Raw genomic sequence first — 26,218 nt, 5'->3', positions numbered from 1 at the left:
GCCAAACTAAGTAAAATAAACTCTTTAGATTGGTGTTATTATAAAGTATGTGTGTGTATATATATATATGTGTGTGTGTGTGTGTGTGTGTGTGTGTGTGTGTGTGTGTGTGTATTTTTAGCCTCTAGAAGATTGAATAAAACTCAGTGTTTCCTAGTAAATGAAGCTAGAATGCTCTGAAAAGCAACACTGTTTATTTACTGGCTGTGCACTGTATTGTTTCTATCCATGCTGTTCTCATATGAGTCATTTGAAAATTATTTGTTTTAATGTTTTTTGTTTTTGTTTTTGTTGTTGTTGTTGTTGGTTTTTTTTGTTTTTTTTGTTTTTCCTGAGACAGGGTTTCTCTGTATAGCCCTGGCTGTCCTGGAACTCACTTTGTAGACCAGGCTGGCCTCAAACTCAGAAATCCGCCTGCCTCTGTCTCCCAAGTGCTGGGATTAAAGGCATGCGTCACCACCGCCCAGTTTATTTGTTTTAATGTAAGGACACAATCTGTGCTTTCTCCCTTTGAGTTATATTTTAAATCAATGAATGCATTTAGAATATGAACATTTGATTTCCACATCTTCTCTGCATGCTTCTTTTGAATTGAACTAATGAATTACATATATGTGGCTCCTCTTCTTTTCACCATACTGTCTGTAATTATAACCATAATTGATAACTATTAAGGTTTTGATTAGATAAAATCAGTTACTATTTCCGGTGCTGTTATGCAGTGATAAGAAAAGGATCTGATTTATCCAGCATTAACTGCTGAATTATAAGCAGCCCCCACTAGCCTTGTTAAAATTCAATGAATTAATGAAATATTTCACTGCTCTATTTATTTTGTTCCTGAATATTATGCTGCCAGGGTAGGACTCACACCTCATATAATTTTTTTGTATCAAATAAACAAAAGAATTTTTGTACGAAAATATCTTAAACTCCAAATATGAAGTTTAGAGATTCAAAATGATAGATTGTTTCTTTGATTAGCTCCCCATATTAGTAGAAATAATTATTGCTTTCCAAGAATTTAACAAATATTAATGAATAGTAAAGATTTTAAAATTATATTCTTGAATACAAGATGGAAATCAAGGGTCAGGGAAAAGAGAAAAAAAGAAAATGGGTTAACCAAAACTAAGCATGTATGCAGAAGCCTTATGAACCTTGATGTTTAACTTTTACACACACACACACACACACACACACACACACACACACACACTATACATAAATATTTTACTTGAAGGTGTTCAAAGAGAAGTATCCTTTTTAGGTGAAGAAAACCACTGTTCCCAGAAGACAGAGATTGTTAAATGAGAATCTTAACACCAAACCTGCATGGTTGAATTACTGGTTGGGTATATACCAGAGGCACTCAAAACAATCCAGGTTTTTGTCATAGTTCTTGGTTTCCCACTATAACTATGGGTAAGAGACTCTTTTCTGAAGACACCATGCGTCTAGGTCTGAGGACAAAAGAAAATTAATCTGGAACTGACCATGAAAACCTCTCACTACTGGCTAGGTTTCACAGTACTGTAACATGCTATGCAGAATTTTCCTGGGGATAAAAGGTATCAGTGGTCTTACCCAGCTATGAACTTTGCATGCTGTAATATGATTTGACAGGGAAAATATGCCCAAGAATGCAAAATGGTAAGACGTTCCACAGGAGTAACCAACTGCTCTTCTGATTGAATTGAAAGACTGTTCCAGAGGGAGGAATTCAGTCTGGTCCTGTAAACATGATCATCATAGCTAGGGAAATTGTCAGTTCTAAGGGTGAACCTATTTGAGTTGATTTTCTAGTAATCTTTGTTGTCAAAGTGATTCCTACTAAATATTCATGTTTACATCTATAGATTTGTGCTGCTCTCAACCTTGGTCAGGGAAGTTTCCCATTGAGGTGGGCAACACTTATCACAAAGATGTAACTGTTCATGGTAAGGGGTGCTAGGAATAAGTGATTGAAAGTGTTAAGCTGTAAAAGAAATCTGTTTTCAGTCCTGGCCCAGCCACCCAAGGCTTAGGGCAGATTGTGGAGGAGAGAAAGAGAAGAATTTAATAACCAGAGGATGGGGAGGAGTGAGGTGACATGCTGACCTCTGGACGTGACCTCTTGCTGCACATGTGACCTCATAGCAGCTGTATAACCTGAACAACATGAGTACAAGACAGTCAAAAGTCTCAGCATGGATGGGACTTAATTTTTCAATTTAAAAACCCATTTTCTCAGGTGATGGCTATTAAGGGAGGGAAAGTTACTCTTCTTGGTGCTGGGAGGATTAGTAGACTGCCCATACCCATCACCTCATACCTCTTCATATATAGGAAGTGCTAACTGAATTTAGTTGGTTTTATAAAACAGAGATATGAAACTGAGAAGGAGCTGTGTTGGGAAAAGTTTCCTCAGGGGAGTCGGAGGGAGGGATTGATGGATAGCTATGACCAAAATGAATTGTGAACATATATGACATTCTCATAGAATAAAACATTAAGAGAAAAAATGGCCATTGGCATATGCAAACTAGCTAAAAATTAGAATAGCAATTTGTTTTTGTTTAAAATACACTGATTATTTCAATGGATGGAAAACTACAGTAAGTAACATAAGGTCTACTCAGGTTTTCAAGGTCCACTAGTGATATGAATACTATTCTATAAACATTGGCCTTTGAAAAAGAATCTAAATACAGAGCAGCTGGCACGTTAGTAGCTTCTATTATGTTGTCATCACAAAAAAAATGAGGAACCACTAGTGTTCATTCAACTGTGTTCATTCAACCACTAGTGTTCATTCATTCACTTATACAAAGCAATTTTGATCTGAATAAAAATCAGTCATATAATTGTACTGTGTGGCAGAGAAAATGGATTCCTAGGTCGGGTAGATCCTACATTCTCAGAATCTACCATTCTCATATCGTTCATTCTTTTTAAAAAGATTCTGAATTACACTTTTTTTTTCCTCACATAAGCTGTATATACCAACCGCTCTCAATCCCCTCCTTTACATCTTGTCTCCCTCAAAAAATCCCAAGTTCAAGTCTATTTATCTTGTTTCTCAACCCATTGAGATTAATATAACAAATGGTTTGCAGCTACCACACCTTAGTGGACTCAGCAGTAGATACAAAACTAAAAGCAGGGGAGTCCCTTTCTTTTAGAATTCACCTGTGTGCACTGGCTCAGAGCTGTGCTGCTTCATTTGTTTTAAATTTGATACAAACATGAGTCACCTGGGAAAAGAGAATCTCAGTTGAGGAATTACCTTCATTCAATTTGCTTGCGTACAATTCTGTGGGACACTTTCTTAGTGCACAATAGATGTGGGAGAATCCAGTTCGTTATGTGTGGTAATAGCTACTAGTAATCAGCTCACCTCAATGGTCTCTACTTCAGGTTCTTGTAATGGCTTTCTTCAACAACCCATAAGCCAAAGAAATCCTTTCCTTCTTAAGCTGCTTTTGCTTTCATTAACAGCAACCTAGCTAAGAAGAGGGAGATGTGGAGATTCATGTGGGTGTCTCCTTCCTCGACTGATTTTTGATAAGTCATTTTTGTGTGGGCCCCTGTAGGTAAGTACAATTTTCATGAGCTGACCATTGCATTGGTTGGAGAAGTCTGGAAAACCGTTTCCTATCTCTGTACTCTATCTTCCAGCTCAATACTTCCTACTTCCTCTTGCACAGTGTGTCCTGAGCCTTACAAGAATAGTATCCCTGCTTTGATAGAACTGACCCCACAGCTGACACTTGGGCAGCCAAGAAAAAGAAAAACATTAGACTTTTAAAAACTGTACATAATATGAAGACAATTTATAATAATATAGACAAATTAAAGGGTTTTATAATAGACAGTATTTAATTCATATCAAAAGAACTGTAGGGAAATTTCTGCAAGATTTCATATTTGGTGAGGCATCCTTCAAAGAATGAACTTAGACGAACTAAGGATGATGAATAAGGGATAGAGAAAGTCATCTTTTGAAAATGATCAGTTTTTAATATGTTCACCAACAGAAGCACTATAATATGCGAGGTGAACAGTTTTTTCATGGAAAATGAAAATAAAAATGAGAATAACAAAAACTAAGATATGGTATATTGCGTGCCCAATATTGTCTTTTACCACATCATACTACACTTTTATTTTCACACATACGCTGTATATACCAACCACCCTCAATCCCCTCCCTTCCATCTCTTCCCCCTCAAAAATGTCTCAGTCTCTATAAACTGAACTAGAGAGCAGTCTACAGAACCTTAGCCTGGCAAAAGGGATGGAAATTCTCCAGGAAGAAGAGTTCCCAGAACACAGAGGATGAAAGACACATGCAACCACGCACACACATGCAGGAAAGTTACGATTAAACACTTGTATAAAATGTCCTATGAAATCTAGTTCTCTATAAAGTGAAAATACCCAGTATGGAGAAAATTGATAATGTGTATTTTGGGAAAAAATAATTCTAGAACACTATGTTTTAAAACTCTTGATTTCCCTTTGAGCAATTTAACTGTCTGCTAATCCTCAAGAAATGACCAGGCAATTTTGCCTTATTCTTAAACTACTTTTCTGAAATTACTTCTGACACTCTGCTTTTCATTTTTCTTTTGTATTACCCAGTTCCTTTCCCTGATCCCTGCATTCAAATTATCTCCATTGTATTGGCTTCTATATCCCTACTCATATAAAAATATTTGAAGTAGTTATTTTCTACTCAGCTCTTCCATAATTATAATCATTACCTTGTTGTCTGATACTTCATTTCTTTTTTATTAAATTCATAGCACTCCTCTTATTCAACATTTCTCTTGTTATAATGTTTCTAAATAAATGACTATTTTTCCAAAAAGCAAATCTCTGCATGATTAGGTAGAAATTGTGCATTTCTACTAGGAACCACTTATTTATATTGATGTCAGTAAGTCAATTTAGATAAATAAAATCAACTCTGTTTTTTTTTTTTTAGAATGATTCCAAGTCAAACCATGCATGTAAAAGTAAAAATAATCTTTTTGAAACTTATTACTTTTAATATTCTTATGGAAAAATTCACCAGCAGGAATAAAAAATACCCTAACATTTTACAGAATTTAAGTATCAAAGCACATATATTTTCACAGAAACAAATGCATCACTACCATAGGATCACACTAATGAAAGGTTTATACATAAAGCTGTTTACCATTATGAAAACCAGTGGTAATAATAATATAATGCACCAGTTCGTTAGTCTCTCTCTCTCTCTCTCTCTCTCTCTCTCTCTCTCTCTCTCTCTCTCTCTCTTTAATTATACTTCCTGGCCTGCAGAAGTACCTGCCAGGATACAAATGAAAAAAGATGAAAAAAGTGAACTCAGTTCAAATAACAACTCTGTCAGCAAGCTCTGACTGCCATCTCCCCCTCTAGTTACTACATGATTCCATCACACTGCTTGGGCTTTCCCCACATGCCAGTGTGGCCCCTCCCAAGGAACCAAATATTCTCACTTGGAAATTAAAAGACTATTTTAATACAAAATAACAAGTGCCACATCAGGACTTAATATTCTGCACAATGAAACTTAACACAAGAGAAAAAACTGCCCAGTCCTAAGGGTAAGGCAGATAGAGATTTAAAATAGGTCAGAACTGAATACTGGACTGGTTTGAAAAACAAAAGTGACTTAAAAGTTTCATTTAGTTTTCAGGCTGATTGCTTTTCAATGCACAGATAATTCTCTAAGGGCCATTCACAGTCACTTTAGATATACTTCATCAGTGGCATATACAAAGCACCATATAATATAAGAAATGTAGAACATCATGACTATGTAATTAACTGTAGAAATAACTGCTAAGAAAATATAGCAATATTTAACACAGGATTTCTAAAACCATTAATGTTCATTAATTTCCCCAAAGCTAATATTTTATTTTATAGACTTTGTCTATCAAGAGTGGCCCGCATTTGTAGTCTCATGGTGGGCTGGCAATACGTTTTCTCTTCTGTACAGCAATGTTACAGTTGTATACAGACATCAGAAATGTGGCATTTGGAGCAGGCTTTCTGTTACCCTTCCAAGTGTTCCCGGTCAAACAACAGCGAATACACGGAATGCCTTTCCTCCTGTAGGGTTCTGTAAACTGCAAGAACACAAAAGGGACATCAAGGTCATCTGTACATATAATCCTTCCAATACATCTTGCTCTGTGAGGACATTGAAGCAAGGAGCTCCATGAAGTCAGATGGACCAACTGTCTCAGACTACCATCATTTACTGTTCTGGGGAAGCTCTGGTAAGGATGACATAATCGTCTAGGTAGTGGCTGGACTGAACATTACTAAAGTAAATTGAGAAGCTCACGAAGGACAGTAGACACTCCACAGTTTCACAGCATTGGGGGCATGTTATTATGAATTGCCCCGTAAGTTCTAATACAGTGGAGTTAGGCAGCTGCTCTTTCACCCCTATTGCAAGGATACTGAGACTACACTTTGCAATTGGTTTATCCCATTAGTAGTTCTTTACAACTTAGAACCTGGTTGATAATTAAGCAACACTGTAGAGTACTGACTTATAATCACTTCCTAACTTTAATACAATACAAATACAAACTGTATCACCATAACTCATACATACATAGCCTTGATAGTTTTGAGAAAAATGACAGTGAAATTTGGATCAAATTTGGAAAGAACTAAAATTCTTTCTCTCTCTCTCTCTCTCTCTCTCTTTCTCTCTCTCTCTCTCTGTGTGTGTGTGTGTGTGTGCGCGTGTCTGTCTGTCTGTCTGTGTCTGTGTCTCTCTATCCAATGCCATCTGGGGGTTGTTTTTATTTTAAAGCAAACAGTGAAAGTAATGCAAAACTATGTACTTTTATTCTAAATACATGTTTTATTTGTATTTTATACAAAATTTTGTTTTCTAATTGATGCATTTGAATATTCCTAAGGACAAAATAAAATTCCTTTCTATATTCATTCTTATACAATAAGTAGGGAAAGGATTTTATATATAGAAAGTGAGGATACTAACCAAAATAAGCAGGCATGACACAATGATATGGCACACCAAGCATACATGTACATAGAAGACAAATTTAAAATCATTTCCAGGTCATGAGCCAAGATGCAGAAGTGAAAAAAAGACACTTAACGTGTAACTCTTGATTGGAACTGGCAATCTGGACTCTCCATATGCTCCATGGGATAGTCTTTGTGTTTTTAGAAACTACTAGAAGCTCAACTGCTTTATCCTATAATTTTGAAATGTGTTTCTGGAAACATCTAAAACTTAGATGCATAAATAAATGGAATATTGATGATTTTAAAAATTCATTAAAAATTTATTTTTATTTTTTAATAGTTTATAAGCTGAGTAGATAAAATTTCCCACATCATAAAAATATGTTTCATTAATAAGATGAACAACATAAGATAGCCTGAAAGAGTTCATTTACATCACAATAAGCATATACCCTCAAATCAAAAAAAGAAATTATTTCTAGGAAAAATAAGCATATGCCTTCAGATAAAAAAAGAAGAAGAAAACAAATTATTTCTAGGGAAAATAAGACTCATTGTGTTGGTCAAATACTTTGTCAGATAACTGGATTAGAGAAATACTCAGTGTCTTGCACACCTAAAAAGATATATAAAAAGTATTCTAGAAAATCTGAAATAGGATGAAGGAAATTTCCTTTTTATAAGATCAATTAACAAGAGAGTGGTTATCTGGGTAATCCAATTTTCATGTTTTTTTGTTTTTTCCAGAAGCCCACAGGAGATAACCGCATCTGGTACTAGAGCTCCTCTCATCCCAGAAGGAACAGAAGCCATGCCAGGGCTCACTCAAAGGAAACACATAGTTCAGTCACTTAGCATTCTAAGTAGAACTGTAGAGCAGCAACTAGTAAGAGAACCCACTAAAATGTAAAATAGTGTATGTTTTGTTGGACTTTACCTTTCTGAGAATATTCCATTCTGAAAAGAAGCAGTGTACATCTTTCTTTTATCCACAGGCATGACATCCACATAACCACCATGATTTCGAACCACCCCAGCATGCACCGCTGCTCTGCAGATACTAGACAGCTGAGCAAGTGAAGACAATAGCCACCATTAGAAAGAAATTCCATGCCAGACTTACAGTATTCCATGACAGACTCTGCTCTATAGTGTAGCCAGTGAGCAGCTGTTGCATAATATTCCACACATAAAGGGGTATTTGGGAAGTAACGCATCAAACCAGTTCTCAGCAAGTTTGAATGTAGAGGCTAAACATAGTTGGCATAGCGAAAACTTACCATCACCAATATTGGAAATACTTGTTCTGTCCCAGCAAAACTTTAAAACCAAAGGAGTACAGAGGAAATTAATTCTTTTTAATTCTTCAAGCACCATTCATAATTCTCAGCCTTTGCTGGTAGATATTGTGACATGTGCGATGAAACAGTCACAATATAGAGGAAATGACCCTCGCTTCCTTCTGATTTTACTTATAAGTAATTCAACACATATCTAAGATCCATTTGCCAAAATGCAGGCATACATGAAATGGAGATTTTTCTCCTGATTAAAATAATCTATACACAGCCATTTTACTATGCCATACTCACACACTCAGCTACAAAATCCAAGCTAAACAGGAATTCTACAGAGGAGAAGCTTTATTTGATGTTTGTGACGCAAATTGTCAATGTTTAAAACTACTGTCTTCCAAAGTCACATCCTTTCTTTTGGACCATGGACATCTTCCCTCGATCCAAAACTTGGCTACCATCAAAATGTTCTATGGAAATGAATCAATAGCTAGTTATCAAGGCAAAGCTAGGCAGGAAGGACTTGGCTTGTTTCAGTAACCCACAATCTATTTCACCTCCCGATGGACTTTCCCCAGATAGGCATCTGCTGGGTTCTTTTCTCAGTTCACAATGGGGATGGTTTCACAAGGGTTTTAAAGTTCACACAAATAGGCATGTCTGGCCTGACCTTGCCTTATCACAGGGTGCTGACCCCTAGGCATCAGTCAGGATTTATTAGCTCCAAGAGCCTGAAGGCCAAGATGTCTGATCCTTCCTCTGTTTTTGCACTATTACAAAATGCAGTCTATCAAAGACTGCATGTCCTTCCCCTGAGGAGCAGGCATCTCACACAGAAGGTTAAAGTCCAGATTGCACTGGTCACTGAACGCTCATAAGAGATGACATTAATAGTAATTTTTGAGCATCCACTTCTGTGTTTGCCAGGCATCGGCATAGCCTCACAAGAGACAGGGTCCTTTCAGCAAAATCTTGCTGCCTTATGCAATGGTGTCAGCATTTGGAGGCTGGTTATGGGATGGATCCCTGGGTGTGGCAGTCTCTAGATGGTCCATCCTTTCATCTCAGCTCCAAACTTTGTCTCTGTAACTCCTTCCATGGGTGTTTTGTTCCCAATTCTAAGAAGGGGCCAAGTGCCCACACTTTGTCAAATACAGAAGTTGATGCTCACAGTCAGCTATTGGATGGAACACAGAGCCCCCAAAGGAGGAGCTAGAGAAAGTACCCAAGGAGCTAAAGGGGTCTGCATCCCTATAGGTGGAACAACAGTATGAACTAACCAGTACCCTTCGAGCTCCTGTCTCTAGCTGCATATGTAGCAGAAGATGGCCTAGTTGGCCATCATTGGGAAGAGAGGCCCATCGGTCTTGCAAACTTTATATGCCTCAGTGCAGGGGAACACCAGGGCCAAGAAGTGAGAGTGATGGGGGGAGGGGAGTGGGGGGTATGGGGGACTTTTGGGATAGCATTTGAAATGTAAATGAAGAAAATACCTAATTAAAATAAAGTAATTTTTGCACATTTCAGTATTCCTCTTGTTTTATTAAAATAGTGTAATCAGCGTTCTCCCCTCAAGGCACCGGAAATGCTTTTGTGTGATGAGCATTACTCATGTAGGTATTTTAGAGTACTCTTTTGCTCTCAAGCATGCAGTCAGCAATCATCCTCCCTAAGTCCAGACGTCAAGTTCCTTCCTACCCACACATTAGAAGAATATATTATTGAAGTGATACATTTCATTTGTGAACATAGCAAAATTTTGAATGAAGTCAGGATCTGTAGTAAGCTACAAAAAAAAGATGTCAATAGTAGCAGGATCATAAGATACGTTGAGTTCTATAGACAGAAAGAGGGCAACATTCGGGGGAGGAAGAGAAAGCAACAGGAGGGAAGCTGCTTGATTCCTCCCTAACTTTCCATGGCAACCTTAACTGGAGAGACTACACATCTTGTGGGACCGAAGACGATTGGGAGGCTTAGCTACAGCTATGCAGTTACTGTGTGATAAGAATCTTCCAGTTCACTAACAGCTCATATTGTCTACAGGCTTTAGATAGGACCTTAAAATCATCTCAGAGCAGAACTTTAAATAGCAAGAGATCCCTTACAGACAGAATAGTGGGGAAGAGATTTTTAAAAGACTTTATCAGACATGTCTAAAACGAGAAGTTATGGAACTTAGGGGAAACCGCTAAGGGATAACTCCTTTTTGTGTTCTATGTCCTGACTTTACATTGCTTGGCAGACAAAAACAGCAACTGAATTGCCCAGATGCTGCCTCCAAAGAACTTCACGATTAATAATCACAAGGATCACATTGCCTGGTAACACAGGCCAAAGTGAGAAAAGAGTTGAAAGAAGGCTGGCATCTTAGCTTCCTATGTACTTCACAAAGCAAGTGGTGGCACTGAGAAATAAAGAGCACAATAATGATAGATAATTTTTCAAAAAGATGTATTTCAGGTGTAAGAATCTGAACCAAAATGAATGGATGGGTGAATTTGTCAACCAATCCTGGGGCTGGAGGCTTAGCAAGAACGTCAAAGGGGCAGCCGAACTGGGAAGGATTTGGACTTACCTTATTGATAAGAAAAGTAAGAGGGAATATATAATTCAGGCTTCCTCCTGCAACCAAACATCTAGACTATTTCACTGACTTCATGCATCACCAAGAGATTTCCTACATTTGTTTCTGTAACTCTTTTAAATCTGCAATTCCTTCCAAATATCCACAGCATGGAATCTGAACTCATCATCATGACAACACAGACTCTCTGTCTCTATTGGCCAATCATATTCCTTCTTCCTCTCCCTTGCTCTGCTTCCCTCCCTCCGGTTAGTTGCAGTTTTTATGTGTACAGAGCCTTGCAAAGCTGTCTCTGGTGCATGCTGCATCTATACTCACCAACAATTCTCACTAGAACCGATCTCCCTAAAATCTTCTAGTAGTCAGGACTACAAAAGGCACCTGCAATGAGTGTATTCATTCTGAAGCTATTGTTACTAGACCTCCTGTTCCAATCAACCTAAAGTCCCACATTACAATGTGCTGGCAGTTAGTTCCCTTTTATATGTACATTAACAAGTAACCTATTTGCAACTCTTTATCATTTTTCAAATGCCTCCTTGGCAGTGAACATATAACTAAATATATTCACATATATATGACAAAATAACAACTATCCAGTTCACATTCAGACACAGAAGAACCAAAGAAAGATTGGGGAGAAACAAACTGAATTTTCCTACCTAAGAATGCCTCCAGGCCCTCTCGTTAAGGGTCTGATATACTGGCAAGACATGTAGTAAAATAGTGAAAATAAGTAATTATACAAGCATATTTTATGTAAATATTCATTTATAATTAGGTATTCTGAAAATATGTATAGCAGTTCAGAAACAACCCCAGGACACTGTGTCGAACATATATCTACATATAAATAAGCATGTATATTTAGATTCTTGCAGATATCTTCTTGCAGACCCAGAAATGAATCCACACACCTATGGCCACTTGATCTTTGACAAAGGAGCTAAAACCATCCAGTGGGAAAAAAAAAGACAGCATTTTCAACAAATGGTACTGGCTCAAATGGTGGTTAACATGTAGAAGAATGAGAATTGATCCATTCTTATTTCCTTGTACAAAACTCAGTTCTAAGTGGATAAAGGACCACCAAATAAAACCAGAGACACTGAAACTTATAGAGGAGAAAGTGGGAAAGAGCCTCGAACATATAGGCACAGGGGAAAAAAATTCCGAACAGAACACCAATGGCTTGTACTGTAAGATCAAGAATTTAAAAATGGGCCTCATAAAATTATAAAGCTTCTGTAAGGCAAAGGATTCTGTCAATAATACAAAAAGGCCACCCACAGATTGGGAAAAGTCTTTACCAATCCTAAATCCAACAGAGGGCTAATATCCAATATATATAAAGAACTCAAGAAGTTAGACTCTAGAAAATCAAATAATCCTATTAAAAATGGGATAGAGCTAAACAAAGAATTCTCAGAGGAATACCGAATGGCTGACTTCAACATCCTTAATCACCAGAGAAATGCAAATCAAAACAGTGCTCAGATTCCACCTCACACTAGTCAGAATGGCTAAGTTCAAGAACTCAAGTAACAGCAGATGCTGGTGAGGATGTGGAGGAAGAGGAACACTCCTCCATTGCTGGTGGGATTGCAAGCTGGTACAACCACTCTGGAAATCAGTTTGGTGGTTCCTCAGAAAATTGGACATAGTACTACTGAAGGATCCAGCACTACCACTCCTGGATATATATATATATCCAGAAGATGCTCCAACATGTAATAAAGACACATGCTCCACTATGTTCATGTCAGTCTTATTCATAATTACCAGAAAAGGAAAGAATCCAGATGTCCCTCAACAGAGAAATGGAATCAGAAAAATGTGGTACATTTACACAATGGAGTTATACAGCTATTAAAAACAATAAGTTTATGAAATTCTTAGAATAATGGATGGATCTGGAGTATATCATCCTGAGTGAGGTAACCTAATCACAAAAGAACACACATGATATGCACTCACTGATAAGTGGATATTAGCTCAGAAGCTCAGAATACCCAAGATACAATTCACAAAACACATGAAACTCAAGAAGGAAGACCAAAGTGTGGATACTTCATTCCTTTTTAGAAGGGGGAACAAAATACCCATGGAAGGAGTTACAGAGACAAAGTGTGAAGCAGAGACTGAAGGAAAGACCATCCGGAGACTGCCCCACCTGGGGATTCATCCCATAGACAGCCACTAAAACCAGACACTATTTTGTATGCCAACAACAGCTTGCTAACAAGAACCTGATATAGCTGTCTCCTGGGAGGCTCTGCCTATGCCTGACAAATACAGAAGTGGGTGCTCACAGCCATTCATTGGGTGGAGCACAGGGTCCTCAATGAAGGAGCTAGAAAAAGTAGCCAAGGAACTGAATGGGGTTTGCACCCCTATAGGAGGAACAACAATATGAACTAATCAGTTAGCATAGCTCCCTGCGACTAAACCACCAACCAAAGAAAACACAAGGTGGGACTCTTGGCTCTAGCTGCACATGTCACAGAGGATGGCCTAGTTAGTCATCAATGGGAGGAGAGGCCCTTGGTCCTGTAAAGGTAATATGCCCCAGAATAGGGGACAGCCACGGCCAGGAAGCGGGAGTGGGTGGGTTGGTGAGCAGGGAGAGGGGGAAATGGCTAGGGGGGTTTCGGAGGGGAAACTAGGAAAGGGGATAATATTTGAAATGTAAATAAATATCTTAAGAAAAAGAAGAATGCCTCCAGACCCTCTCCTTAAGGGTCTAATATATATAGGCAAGACATGCAGTAAAATAGTGAAAATAAGTAATTATACAAGCATATTTTATGTAAATATTTATTTATAATTAGGTATTCTGAAAATATGTATAAGCAGTTCAGAAACAATCCCATGACTCTGTGTAGGACACATATGCACATCTAAATGAGTACATGTATTTAGATTCTTGCAGATATTGGGAGCTGCATCAATCAGCATACTTACATCAGAATAAATTCTGGTCCCGATTACACGAGCATAATGTGGATTTGACTGCATACAGTTTCGAGGACAGTACACTCTGGAAAACAAACACATACAGTAAGCTGACATATTCAGTGTTTCTTTTTTTTTTTCTTTTTTTTTAGATTTATTTATTTATTATATGTAAGTACACTGTAGCTGTCTTCAGACACACCAGAAGAGGGTGTCAGATCTCGTTATGGATGGTTGTGAGCCACCATGTGGTTGCTGAGATTTGAACTCAGGACCTTTGGAAGAGCAGTCAGTGCTCTTAACCGCTGAGCCATCTCACCAGCCCCATGTTCCGTGTTTCTTATAAATGAAACCTATATAGAAATGAAGTCAGCATTGTAGGGCATGCTTACCTTCATCTTTCCTACAAGAGATCATTGGCATGAGTCAGCACTTGACATAGTGCCTCCTTTCACTTAAGTCCTGGTTTTGTTGTTATTTGGGTTTTTTATTTGCTTATGTTTACTCAGAAGCCTCTGACTTGGGAATTTAAAGCAGAAAAAGAGCATAAACAAAGCCCTGTGGAACTGAGTTTGAAACTCAGGGTTGGCAGAATTGGTAAGGGTGTGGCTTGACCAATCAGTGTGCCTGCTTGTCACTGACTGTATGTTTCATAGCGTGTTTCTTCTCTGTGTTCACAACTTAGGTGTCTTGTTCGGGATCAATGTCTTAGTTTCATCTACAACCAGTTAATTTCCAGTTCATGCCTCAGGCTGGAATGTATCTGCTTGCACTCTTAATGTACACTATTTCTCAGCACTTCCCCTTACATGTAACAAATATCTCAACCTTATCTGGCACAAAATAACACTTATCTCTTGTTAAGTCCTGCTCTTTTATGTCCTTCCTATCACAACACAATGTAAATCCATTATTGTAGCAATCTCAGACAAAGCCTTTATTTTACCTAGTTTTTTTGTTTGTTTATTTGTTTGTTTGTTTGTTTGTTTTTAATCTAGTACCTTACATGCAACTGGACAGTAATTCTTATCACTCATATTTAATGCAATCATGCCCAGGGCATCCTTCAATGAGCTTAAAGCAGATCAGCCACTGTGTGACTTACAGCAGCAGACTCCCTTGTGATCTTGCTTGACTTGATTCTCCTCAATCAATTTACATATATTTAAGCTAAATGAAGTTGTAGCATGCCATTTATCCCTTCTAATTATCCCAAAGTTTTCTCCCTCATTGAAAATAAATGAACAGATCCTTACAATATTTTCTGCATTTGTTAAATTTATATATGGCTCTTCTACCTCAATTCCATGTTCTGATCAAGGGTAGTTATTCTGACAACATACAAAATATGCTATGGGCTCATGCCTTAGGGCCTCTTCATTTCTCTTCTCCCCATGGAATGTTCTTTCTCCTAGCAGCCTACTGCCATTTTAACATCTGATTGGCTACCCTAAATTTTAAAAAGCTACCAAAAGTTTGTTTTTAAATAGAAACATTTAGTTCAAAATAATTAAGTACATTTTTAGAAAACCAGAAACTATTAATTCATATTTAAAAAAAACAACATTACTTCTTAATTGATATTCTCTCTGTGTGTCTATGTGTCTCTGTATGTTTCTGTGTGTATATTTTTGCCCCTCCACCCACACAAATAGGCACTTAAAACTGTCAAAACATTATTTTACATAGTATATGGACTCAACATTATAACTATATAAAAATACCTCGAACGTGATAACATCCATGAGTTTTCTAATAATATCAGTAATAACAGTAATAATACTTAAACTGAATTTACCCTTACCAATTTAGATATATCCTCTTCAGGAAATAGCTTTATTTGTTACTTCTAAAATTTGTGTAATACCATATAACACACTAAACTGTGTATACTTTGTCAAATATATAAGTTAGAACCATTTAAAGGTAAATAATAAATCATTTTTACAGAGTGGATTCTTATAAGGAATATACCTGGAGGTTCTGAAAACTGAAATATGACTCACTAGAAATGATCTCAGTAAATGTAAAAACTGCTGGGAATTCATCTTCCTCCTATGGCTGTCAAACCACCCCCCTTTCCCTAGGCTCATGCCATGCCTTAATCCTGTTTGCATCAACAGCTGCAGCTTGATTCTCTTCCTATTTGAGCAGTTCAGATAAAGAAAGATGGGGTGGGGTGCTTGTTTATGCTGTTTTTATTATTATTATTCCATATTTTCCTGAGAAGGGGCAATCTAATAGCCAGTCCTTGACTCCCATTTGCTTATATGCTGTGAATAGAATTGCTAATCACTCATTTAGGCTTTCAATAGGTATATAAAGTTCTAGTTATTCACAGTGAGTCATATATAGCAATACTGAAGAATTATTTATTATGCATTTAATATTTACTTAAAAGTTTACTTTAGATATGGAATCCCTGAGGACATGAAAATACAGTAAATTGTGAGTCTTCACATTGTTTTTGAGGTGATTCCTTTAAGAATACAGGATAGCTATGTCTATATTTATGATCAGTTGTTCACACGACATCTGAAAGTGAGAGCCTTCCTACAGACAGAAAAGAAAAAATCCTTTTCCAATCTTACTGGCATTAATTTTGGTTAGTAGCTGAAATTAGATTCCTCTAATTTACAAATCACATAACAATGTTAAATGTGAATCACATTGGTTTCTGTTGGAAGAACTTGTTGTAGAATGAATATTATTGACAGTCCCACATGCATCCTAGCCCTGGAGATAGGCAGGGCCTTTGTGGAAGGAACTTGGCTAAATGGGGTCAGAAGAGAAGAACCCTTATCCAATTGGATTAGTGCCCCGGCAAAAAAGGCAGATGGAAAAGAACTCTTCACATCATGTAAGAACATCTATAAGCTAGAAAGAGAATCAATCAGTGACCAAGTCAGTGACACCTTGATCTTAGACTTCTGATCTTCAGCTATATGAGAAATAAATACCTGATGTTTATAACACCCAGTGAGACATTTATTATAATAGTTTAAGTGAACTAGTACAAACCCTGTGTGCCACATATGAACATGTGATTACATGCATAAATTCTTATACCATGGAATGGCCAATACTTAAAGAAGGTACAATAGGGGTCCTGGGGTACATGTAGAGTGTGATATCTAGGAAACAAGTCTAGATCATAAACAATTCTAAACTTTAGAACCAGAATTTTATAAAAACAGATATCCCAGGCCAAGTGGTACTCATTGAGTGGCTATGCAGATACATATGCACATATGCAAATTGCTATACTTATTACAAGGAAAAGAAACTGTGAAAAGGATTACCTGGGGCAATGAGAAGCAGGCTTATGGAATGGACAGAGCTGTTCCACTGTAGTTTCACAGGTCACAGCTTGAACTGAAGAATTAAAGAAAAAAATAAGTGAATTCCCCTGCAAAACAACCCATACAAGATAAGAAGACAAGTAAGAAAAGAGTATAAACCTGTAACTTTGGAGACTGTGAAGGAATTAGCAGAATGATATTTTCTGAGGAAAAAAAAAAAAAGGAAATGTCAATCATTTTGGGCATTAGCAACAATGTAAATCTCGGTACTTCTTAGGGCTTTAATTCGTTAAACATGTTTTTAAAAATGTTTAGAGAAATAATGTAAGCACATATCATTTATTTACAATAAATCTATACACTCATGTCATTTCTCCACAGAACCAGTTTAAGACTTTAAAAATCAATATAGAAAAAACATTGCAAAATGATAACTGTCTTAAAGGGGTAGTGGTTCTTTATTCAGTTGTTCACTTTTGTTAATAGGTCCATGGTAAATGAATGAACCTCTTCTTATTGTATGAATCATCCAGTAGAAGAGTGGACATAAGATTAAATATACCAAGTTATATTAAAATATTAAACTGGTTTATATATACTAAAAGTTTAAGAAAATCATCTTTTATTTTGAGCTATGGTTAATTTGTAAGTGATATTTTAACATGACTCACCCATTAAATTGCTTGCTTAGTATTAAGGATATGAAACCTTAATATTATATTTCAACCAGTTTCATATTCAGTGTTTAATATTTCTCATTTATGTGACCCTACAAATTAAGTTCTTTCTCTTCACAAAATGCAAAAGCTAAAAAAGTATCACATTTCATATTTCATTAGCATTTCTATAACAATCAAAAATGCAATTTAAGATAGAAGCACATCATTACCTGTATCTGCTTTATTAATGACTATAATTTATTAATGATGACTTACACATTGTACTAAGTGAAATAAACTAACAAATTGTGCTAAGAAGAGACGGTGCCAATGGGTAAAATCACACAATTGTACACACAGAATGTCAGGACACCGATTTGTAAGGAACATTCTAAAGATTATTTGTTATAGTTATAAATTCCATGTTTTGTTGTTTTTTCAAGACAGGATCTCACCATGAACTCTGACTGCCCTGACACTCACTGGCTGGCCTTGAACTCACAGAGATGTGCTTACTGCTGCCTTCCAAATGCTGGGATTAAAGAACTGCACCACTATACCAGGTGATGAATTCCAATTTAGTCTGTGAAAGTTCATGCGGTTGTATACTTACAAGAAAAGAGTATATGCTGCAATCCCTAATGAAAGTTTCTTCTGTGAAGTTCAATATTGTCTTTTACATAAAATGAAAATTACACTACTCAAAGACATTTCAAAAGAGTGCACTGTTCTACGTTGAAGCACACATGACAATGTTCCCTTTTAGAATGAGACACATAGTACTAAATTTGAGAAACACTCAGAAAGTGACTCAACGTTGTCCCTGTGGTTAAATTACACTTAAATAAATAAACAAAAAAGAGAAGAGTACATTGCCTGCTTAGAAAACTCTTCAAAAATCTTCTTTTACTTAGTAATCATATTTATCCTATTAGTCAAATTACCATTGCATGAATAAGACATCATTTCATTGCATAAAATAGCATGCAATAAATTAACCTTCTTTAGGATATTTTCTGTCATAGCTGAAAAAAGTTACTCTTTAACTTTAAAAGTTAGCTATAATTTTAAAAACTTTTTATTTTATACGTGTAAGAGTTTTGCCTGCATGTATTTATGTTCATCGTGTGTTTGATTGCTGCCTGCCAATTGCATAAAAGGGATTTGGATCCCTTGCAAATGGAATTACAGGCAGTTGTGCCCTTCAGTGTGGGTGCTGGGAGCAAATTCTGGTCCCCTGAAAGAGTAGTCAGTGTTTTTAACTACTGAATTATCTCCTTAGCCCAGAGACTAACTGAAAATTTACATATACTTATTGAATCTCTTGAAAAATAAGAATTTTATCATGCCTCTAAGCACAAAGATCCCCATCATTTTATGTATGTAAACAGTAAATTAAATGAACTTCAAAAAATTAGCAATTTCTTTTCCATAAATTCTTCTATGATTGGGTCAAAGATATGTTAACTCCTTACAATTTCATTTCATCTGAGAGTAAAAATCATTTGGGCTCTTACCCAATTGTTTGAATGCCATTTCTGTTGGATTTGATGAAGTAATGCTTTCTCCCTTGTCGAGTGACATCTACCCACCCACCTTCATTGTCTATTATCCCATAGTGGATGGCAGCTCGGCAGATACTGGATTGCTTTCAGGAAAGGAAGAGACAGAAAATATTAAATAATTCAAGCTCTATATGAAGAAGCAAATGACTATACGACTTTAACCTAAACAAACATTTCTGAGGAAAAAATATCATATAATACTCTTGATATAAGTTGCAATTTCCACATTCAAAATAGATACTGTATTTTCATACATTTCAAAGTAGATACAACATTTTCAAGGTTGCACCCTGAAATGATTTTCATTTCCACTTACCATTTCATAATGTACACTCCCAATTACTTTAGCTTTACTGTCCAAGCAGCCTGCAGGGCACTCATACCTAAGTGACAGTTGTGGGAAAGAAACTTTAGTTTCTCTGATCACTGACACAGAATGCACACACTTCTTTCATCTTCTCAGTTGACGTTGGACTGACAGTGACACCCACCTGTTGCAGGTGGTCCCTTTACACTGGTCTCTCAATCTTACTTCACAAGAAACAATCTGAGCTAAAAGAAAAACAAACAAAACACAGATAGTTTTAATAATTCCAATGCTTAGAAAATGGGTTTTGCATACTATTAAAACCAAAAAATAAAAAATGGTGGTTCTTTTTTCTTTCTTTCTTTTCTTTCTTTCCCTTTCTTTCTTTCCCTTTCTTTTTCTTTCTTTCTTTCTTTCTTTCTTTCTTTCTTTCTTTCTTTCTTTCTTTCTCTCTTTCTTTCTTTCCCTCTCTTTCTTTCTTTCTTTCTTTCTTTCTTTCTTTCTTTCTTTCTTTCTCTCTCTTTCTTTCTTTCTTTCTTTCTTTCTCTTTTTCTCTCTTTCTTTCTTTCCCTTTTTCTCTTTCTTTCTCTTTCTTTCTTTCTTTCTTCTTTCTTTTCTCTCTTTTTTTTTTGAGATAAGAGTTTCTCTTTGTAGTCTTGGCTGTCCTGGATCTCACTCTGTAGACCAGGCTGGCCTCAAACTCAAAGATCTACCTGCCTCTCCCTCCAGAGTGCTAGCATTAAAAGATATCTGTGCTACCCAGCTAAAAGATATTTTTGATATTTTAAAAATGCGCAAATAAAACTAGGACAATTATTATCCATGCAAAGTCTAAGCATCTGATATGTCATTAAGCTCTTACACATCTGCTGAGTGCTGATGACGTCATTTCTGTCACTGTCATCTGATCTTGTTCGAACATGGGTGTCATGGACCTGAGACTGCTGCCGTTCAATTTCATTTGTTTCTTCTTCTCGAGGGGTATAATACCTGTCTGACCCTTCTGCCAGAGGGAAAAGATTAAAAAATGTGGATCTTACTTACATGAGCACAAACTATTGAACAAATGCTTTTCTACACCTGTTAATTAAAAACTACAAATTCAGTACTCTTTTCAGCACAGGTTGTGGTACAAGGTCATGGTTGTATGTACCACACTGAAGTGAAATATACATATCAGCCTTCAATCTGTGTGTGTGTGTGTGTGTGTGTGTGTGTGTGTGTGTGTGTGTGTGTACATGTGTTGTTTTTGGGCCTTGCTAATGTCCAGTGGACTCATCTCTAATCTAGTTTTAGTATGGCATCAGCATTTGGTTTTCACAATGACACATGAAACTGACTTTGTTCTCTAATAGCACCAGGGCTTATGAAATCTGCATCTCCCCCCTCCTCCAAATGAAAATATCCCCCAAAGGTTGGGTATACCCTTGTTATCTATTCCAGCATCAATTCCTATGGACTTTCTGACTTCTAATACAAACTTCAAGATGCAAAGATATTCACTTTAAATAGAGAATAGTTTCAAGCTTGGCATTGAACTTTGGGTTGGCCTATAACAAGAGTTTATTGCTGTCCTTCTGTAAGAAAGTGTGTATTTTCATTTGTGTTCCTAAACTCAGAACTTAGAAGAAGGTGTGGATAAGAGGAGTTGGTTTTAAGAAGGGTGCACCAATTACTGGTGAAGGGAAGAGAAGAAGGTGCAGGTTTGTACAAAGACCATCACAAGAGGCCATGCTGCAAAAAGTGGACAAGGAAACCAAATAGGGATACACAATAGGGAGGCAGAATGGGTACTTCTGGTCTGCTTATCACCTCCAAGGAGCATTCAGACACAAATGCAAACAACACATGGCTTTCGATGAGCACTGAGCAGGGAGGGAACAGAGCTCCAGCCTTTCTAGCACGCCTCATCTACATCAACTTTCATTTTGTCATCAAAAGTAGAAAGTATAAGGTAAAACATGGCCACAGGTAAGATCATGGCTTTACCCAAATCCTTGTCATACAAATGATATTTTCAGGCACCATTAGCAGGGCATTATATTTGTATTAGATGCTTCTGAGACAGAATTTCAGGTATTTCAGGCTGGCTGTGAACTTGCAATACAACTGAGGATGAATTTGTATTCCTGCTTCTCCTCCTTCCACCTTAGTAGTGCTGAGAGTAAAGGCAAGTCTAACTGTTCCTGCTGTTAGTGATTCAGTCCAGGGCTTCTTGCATGCTAGGCAAGCATTCTACCAACTGAACCCCATATTTTCATGTTAAGACTGCAAATCTATTTTAGAACACCGACTTTATAAGTTCTACAGTATATCACACACCTAATATTATTCCAGCTTAAGAAAGATAGTATATGGTGAGAGGTAGAGAAAGAGACAGACAGACAGACATGTCTGACTCACCATGCATGGGTCAGTACCATACATAGAAACATACTCTCAAACTCTCAAACTCACTCTCAAACTCTCAAAGCATTAAAAGTAAATTAACTTAAGTGCTAAACCATTAAACATGACAGTTAAGGAGACAACTCCCAACAACAAATTAAAATCCCTTTTAAGATATAGTGCCTTTCTGGGATAGGAATAAATGTTAGGGGCAGTGGTTTAAAACTTGCTACTGTTCTGTAGGCACATGACCCCTGTCATAATGGATCCCTTATATGAATCTTTTAAAAATAAGTTGAAATAATTATTCGTATATAAAATCACCTCTTCAAAGTTCACCTGACAACGAATGTGGGTTTAGACTCCTTTTTTTATTTCTTGGCACTAGGGTTTCCGTTCCAGGCCTCACAGACATGTCACAAACCCTAGCCTTTTGCTAAACCCTGTAAAAACATGCATAGTGCTACACAGCTGACAAACAAAGGTTTCAAAGGGAAAACGATAGCCATGTAACACTGACCTTTGTAGCACAAGTTTTCTCTACAGCCTCCTCCAAAACTGGGTGGGCAAGCAGAACAAGGCCTTCCATGTTTGTAAGGTGCGTGGCCCCACCAGTTTCCCCTAAAAAGATGATCCACTCCATTAAGACATGGTCTTACAGCACTACTAAGAGGTTGCAAACATCACTACATAAACATTTCTAGAGTAATGACATAGGCATTATAGATAAAGATTTCTGTATATATTTTGTATGGACTCCATTTGGTCTAGGCTTACATATAGTTAAATGCCTTGTTATATTGAAAAATTTTTAAAGTAATGTGACATAAATGTTATAAAAAGTTTTTAAATGAAACATTTACCAAAAACTGAATTCAGAAGAACATTTACCTACCCACACATCCTAATAATTAAATCTGACTCTCAGAATAGTTGTATGAATTTTTAACGTAATCTTTCATATCTTCTTTACATGTGTAAAACATTCTCAAATATGTGTAGCTGAAAACCTCTCATCAAAATTAGTAAATATGGACAAATGAAGCTCAAAATACACACACACAAAATGTGTTTTGTTTCTTTCTATTTCAATAGTCCGCTGCATTTACACATTGACTTTTGCATTTCAGCAACTATAATTACTGCCATGGGAGATAACAGGACTAAACCAATATACTTTATGAATATACCTTGAAAATTTAAAAAATCATGATTTCAAAATTATTTTCACGTTAAGAAAACTTTCTATTAGAAACTCATGCCCTGACTACTTACTTGGGGGAGTAATTGCACACCAAGTAGACTGCCTTGGGCCATATCTGCCCCCAGATGTTCATGTTGTGGCACAGATTGACGGCACAGCCTATTCTGCTACTAGTAGCCCACACCACCTGTGTTAGAGAAAAGAGGCTCAAGGAGGGCTAAGATGAAATGAGACAGTAGTGCATCAAAGGAAATGGACAGGAAATGAACTACAGAAGACCAGACAGATCATTCATGCTGGAGTGAGATGTGCCCAACATCTATCTTGTCTGTGATTTGGTTTGCGCTTTTTATGCAATTTATAAATAAAACTTACAAGCAGTACAAGTCAGCATTTATAAAATACAAACCTACTAAGTAATTCAAAGTTATATTTCCATCTTATTCTATGGCCATTTCTATGAAAAAGCTTACTAACTAAAGTAACAGAAGTCTATATAAGAAGTAAATGGGCAATGCTCTGAGCTGCCCCATTTTAGAAACAGGGCAACAGTGACCTTTTTCTACTCAACACTGTCTTTCTTTGTTTGATTTAGAGATTAGGAATACACGCAATCCTAAACATGAATGAAAAATATAAAATATACCCATAAATATTCTAACCTCTTCACATATGCAAATAGTGGAAATCAATCATAGATTGTATTTTTGGTATCAAATTATTTCAAAGATGGCAAACTGCTCCTTAACAATATTTATTGGAGCCATAGTAAATTATTTTACATGTGAAGTCTTTAAAATAACCTTTTAAGGGAAGTATTTGGACTTCTGTGATAGTGTTATTGCTTATAGACATCATTACGCCTATTCCAAGGAATTAACAATGCTACACATTTTCTTAAATAATCACACTAAGTAAAACAGAAAGACACACATATTTGTATGTTCTCTGGTAGTTACTGTAGGTGAATTTGGAGGAACCAACTATAGCTCACACAAAGCATACCTGAGTGTAGTGTGTACAAACAGGGCCAGAACATCTGAAAGGACAGTAAGGGTCACACTCATTTTCATATGGGTAGCTAAAGTCTCTCACTTCATCATACCATGCTTGTACATGAAAGGTTGGGGGTCGGTATCTGTTAGGAGGAAAAAAAAATCACAAGTAACAAGAAGAGTGTGGAAAAAACATATGAAACCAACATAGATTGATTGACAAGGATTGATAGAAAGTTAAATCTGTGTAAGCTACAAGTCTTAAATATACAAATGATACAAAAACAGGCTAGGGAATTGGTGAATCTTTTGGTAGGATATCTGAGTTTTCTTTTTTTTTGTGGTCTGCTCTTTTAATCCTAGGTCACAAGCATTAGGAAACTGCCAGTGATGAACATTTCATTCATGACATTTTTGTTTCCAGAAATAAAAAGCTGTGCTTTCTACTACCTTCCCCAGTGTGCCCCCAAATTCTGTCCAATGGAGGGCAGCAGGCTCGCGGGGCCATGTTCCCACAAACACATTTCAGCCCAGGATTCTGCAGATCTTTCCAGCTCCACATCCCATGTCTACAAGGGTAAACAGAAATAAAACACAAGATACAGTGTTTGCCTTGGACATTTCTTCAAATTCACATCATGGGTTCTTGTTTTCTCCTTTCTTTCTTACGTGAATACATTCACCTGGTTTTCCCTCATTTATCACCGAGAATTTTTTCTCCACCAGATTTCTACTTACCTTCCCTGACTATATCTGTTTCTCTTCTAATGTGACTAATTTTTTTTAATTGCTAGAGTGATAAGAAATTAATTTACCTGACTCTTCTCCCTTAATGTAGCCAATAAAATCCCATAGGTATCTAGGGCAAGGTTTTTTTTTTTATAGAGCCTGTAATTTCTTCAGGATTTGATCATGGTTTAAGCATCCTTTGGTGATTTGACAGCCAGGAATCTATCTTTGGCTTTCTATCCAGCATTATCTAACATGGTCTCTGTGTTATCTCTCCAACCCGTTCAAAGGAAGCTCCACCCTTTATGATGCTCTCAAAACTTTGATACATTCTTTGTTTGGCACTATTACCAAGCATGGAGAAGTTTAGTTGCATAGCTACTTTTCCTAAAAGAGTATGGGTTGCTCGGAGGCAGTTGTTTTACTCCTTCTTGTGCTCATTATATGGATTCAGGGACAAATAAGAACATGTTATATATATGAATAAATATTGATTCTGACTACAATAAAGTATACACTATTCTTATTTACAAAATTCAATGAGAATTCACTGGCTCATTTAAAACTAATTTTAAAAATCAAAATACAAGTTGATAACTTAGTGAAAATTTACAAGTTATGAAATTAGTATTCAAGTTTTTACCAGTTCAAAACATGGGCTGGGCATGAGTCCTAATATTAAAATGACAAAACCATATATAAATGAGTACATTGGCACTTTCAGAACAGGACTCCACATGATAAGAGAACAGGAAAACAGTCCCAGGATTGGAACATTTGAACAGTTTAAGGGATGGAGCTGTAGAAGAGCAAACAGGACAAAATAACACATAGATAGGTAAATAATTATGGATGACTTATTTTAAGCTGTCAAAAAGAGGAAATGATGGATTAATGCAGTTGCCACAAGGGGATAAGAGAATTAAGAAGCATGTGCCTGTGTATTTGTTTGGTGGAACTGCAGAATGTTGCAATGTGCATACTAAGAGGATAGTGATATGCATGTCAATAGACTATAAGAACATGCAAAAGCAGTTCTAAGTAAAAATTATGTTCTGAGGATATAAAATTTTGATTAACTATGCAGAGATAAATAACTTCAGAAAAATGATATAGAACAGTGAGAGTAATGAAAAAGAAGTCTAGGATTATTAAAATTTGGGAGTAGAAAAACAATGAGATAGTATTCTTTTTAAGCCAAGAAAAATACATCATAAAGAC

The 26,218-nt window shown here is 36.6% G+C and overlaps 1 protein-coding gene across 6 annotated transcripts in view; it reads right to left on the bottom strand.

The window, feature by feature from the left end:
- Positions 1-2,955: 2,955 nt before the first annotated feature.
- Positions 2,956-26,218, bottom strand: part of Crispld1 (cysteine-rich secretory protein LCCL domain containing 1) — a 40,207-nt gene continuing 16,944 nt past the window's right edge. For 2 of the 6 annotated variants that reach the window (XM_006495592.3, XM_011238409.3), the window contains 13 exons: positions 24,719-24,837; positions 24,279-24,411; positions 23,345-23,460; positions 22,590-22,690; positions 20,544-20,684; positions 19,866-19,926; positions 19,691-19,757; positions 19,327-19,457; positions 17,310-17,353; positions 17,151-17,223; positions 13,858-13,933; positions 7,949-8,079; positions 2,956-6,128 (listed from right to left, as the gene is read on the bottom strand). In XM_006495592.3, coding sequence (XP_006495655.1) covers positions 6,077-6,128; positions 7,949-8,079; positions 13,858-13,933; positions 17,151-17,223; positions 17,310-17,353; positions 19,327-19,457; positions 19,691-19,757; positions 19,866-19,926; positions 20,544-20,684; positions 22,590-22,690; positions 23,345-23,460; positions 24,279-24,411; positions 24,719-24,837 — 1,245 coding nt within the window. In that variant the 3' untranslated portion in view covers positions 2,956-6,076. Of the gene's footprint in view, positions 6,129-7,948; positions 8,080-13,857; positions 13,934-17,150; positions 17,224-17,309; positions 17,354-19,326; positions 19,458-19,690; positions 19,758-19,865; positions 19,927-20,543; positions 20,685-22,589; positions 22,691-23,344; positions 23,461-24,278; positions 24,412-24,718; positions 24,838-26,218 lie in introns of those variants that run through there. The other 4 variants (NM_001356551.1, XM_006495594.4, NM_031402.2 and 1 more) reach the window with 4 other exon arrangements.

Source organism: Mus musculus, chromosome 1 (assembly GCF_000001635.26).
Source record: "Mus musculus strain C57BL/6J chromosome 1, GRCm38.p6 C57BL/6J".
Taxonomy (NCBI): domain Eukaryota; kingdom Metazoa; phylum Chordata; class Mammalia; order Rodentia; family Muridae; genus Mus; species Mus musculus.
Note: the sequence above shows the minus strand (reverse complement) of the source record. Positions and strands in the feature narration are given on the sequence as shown.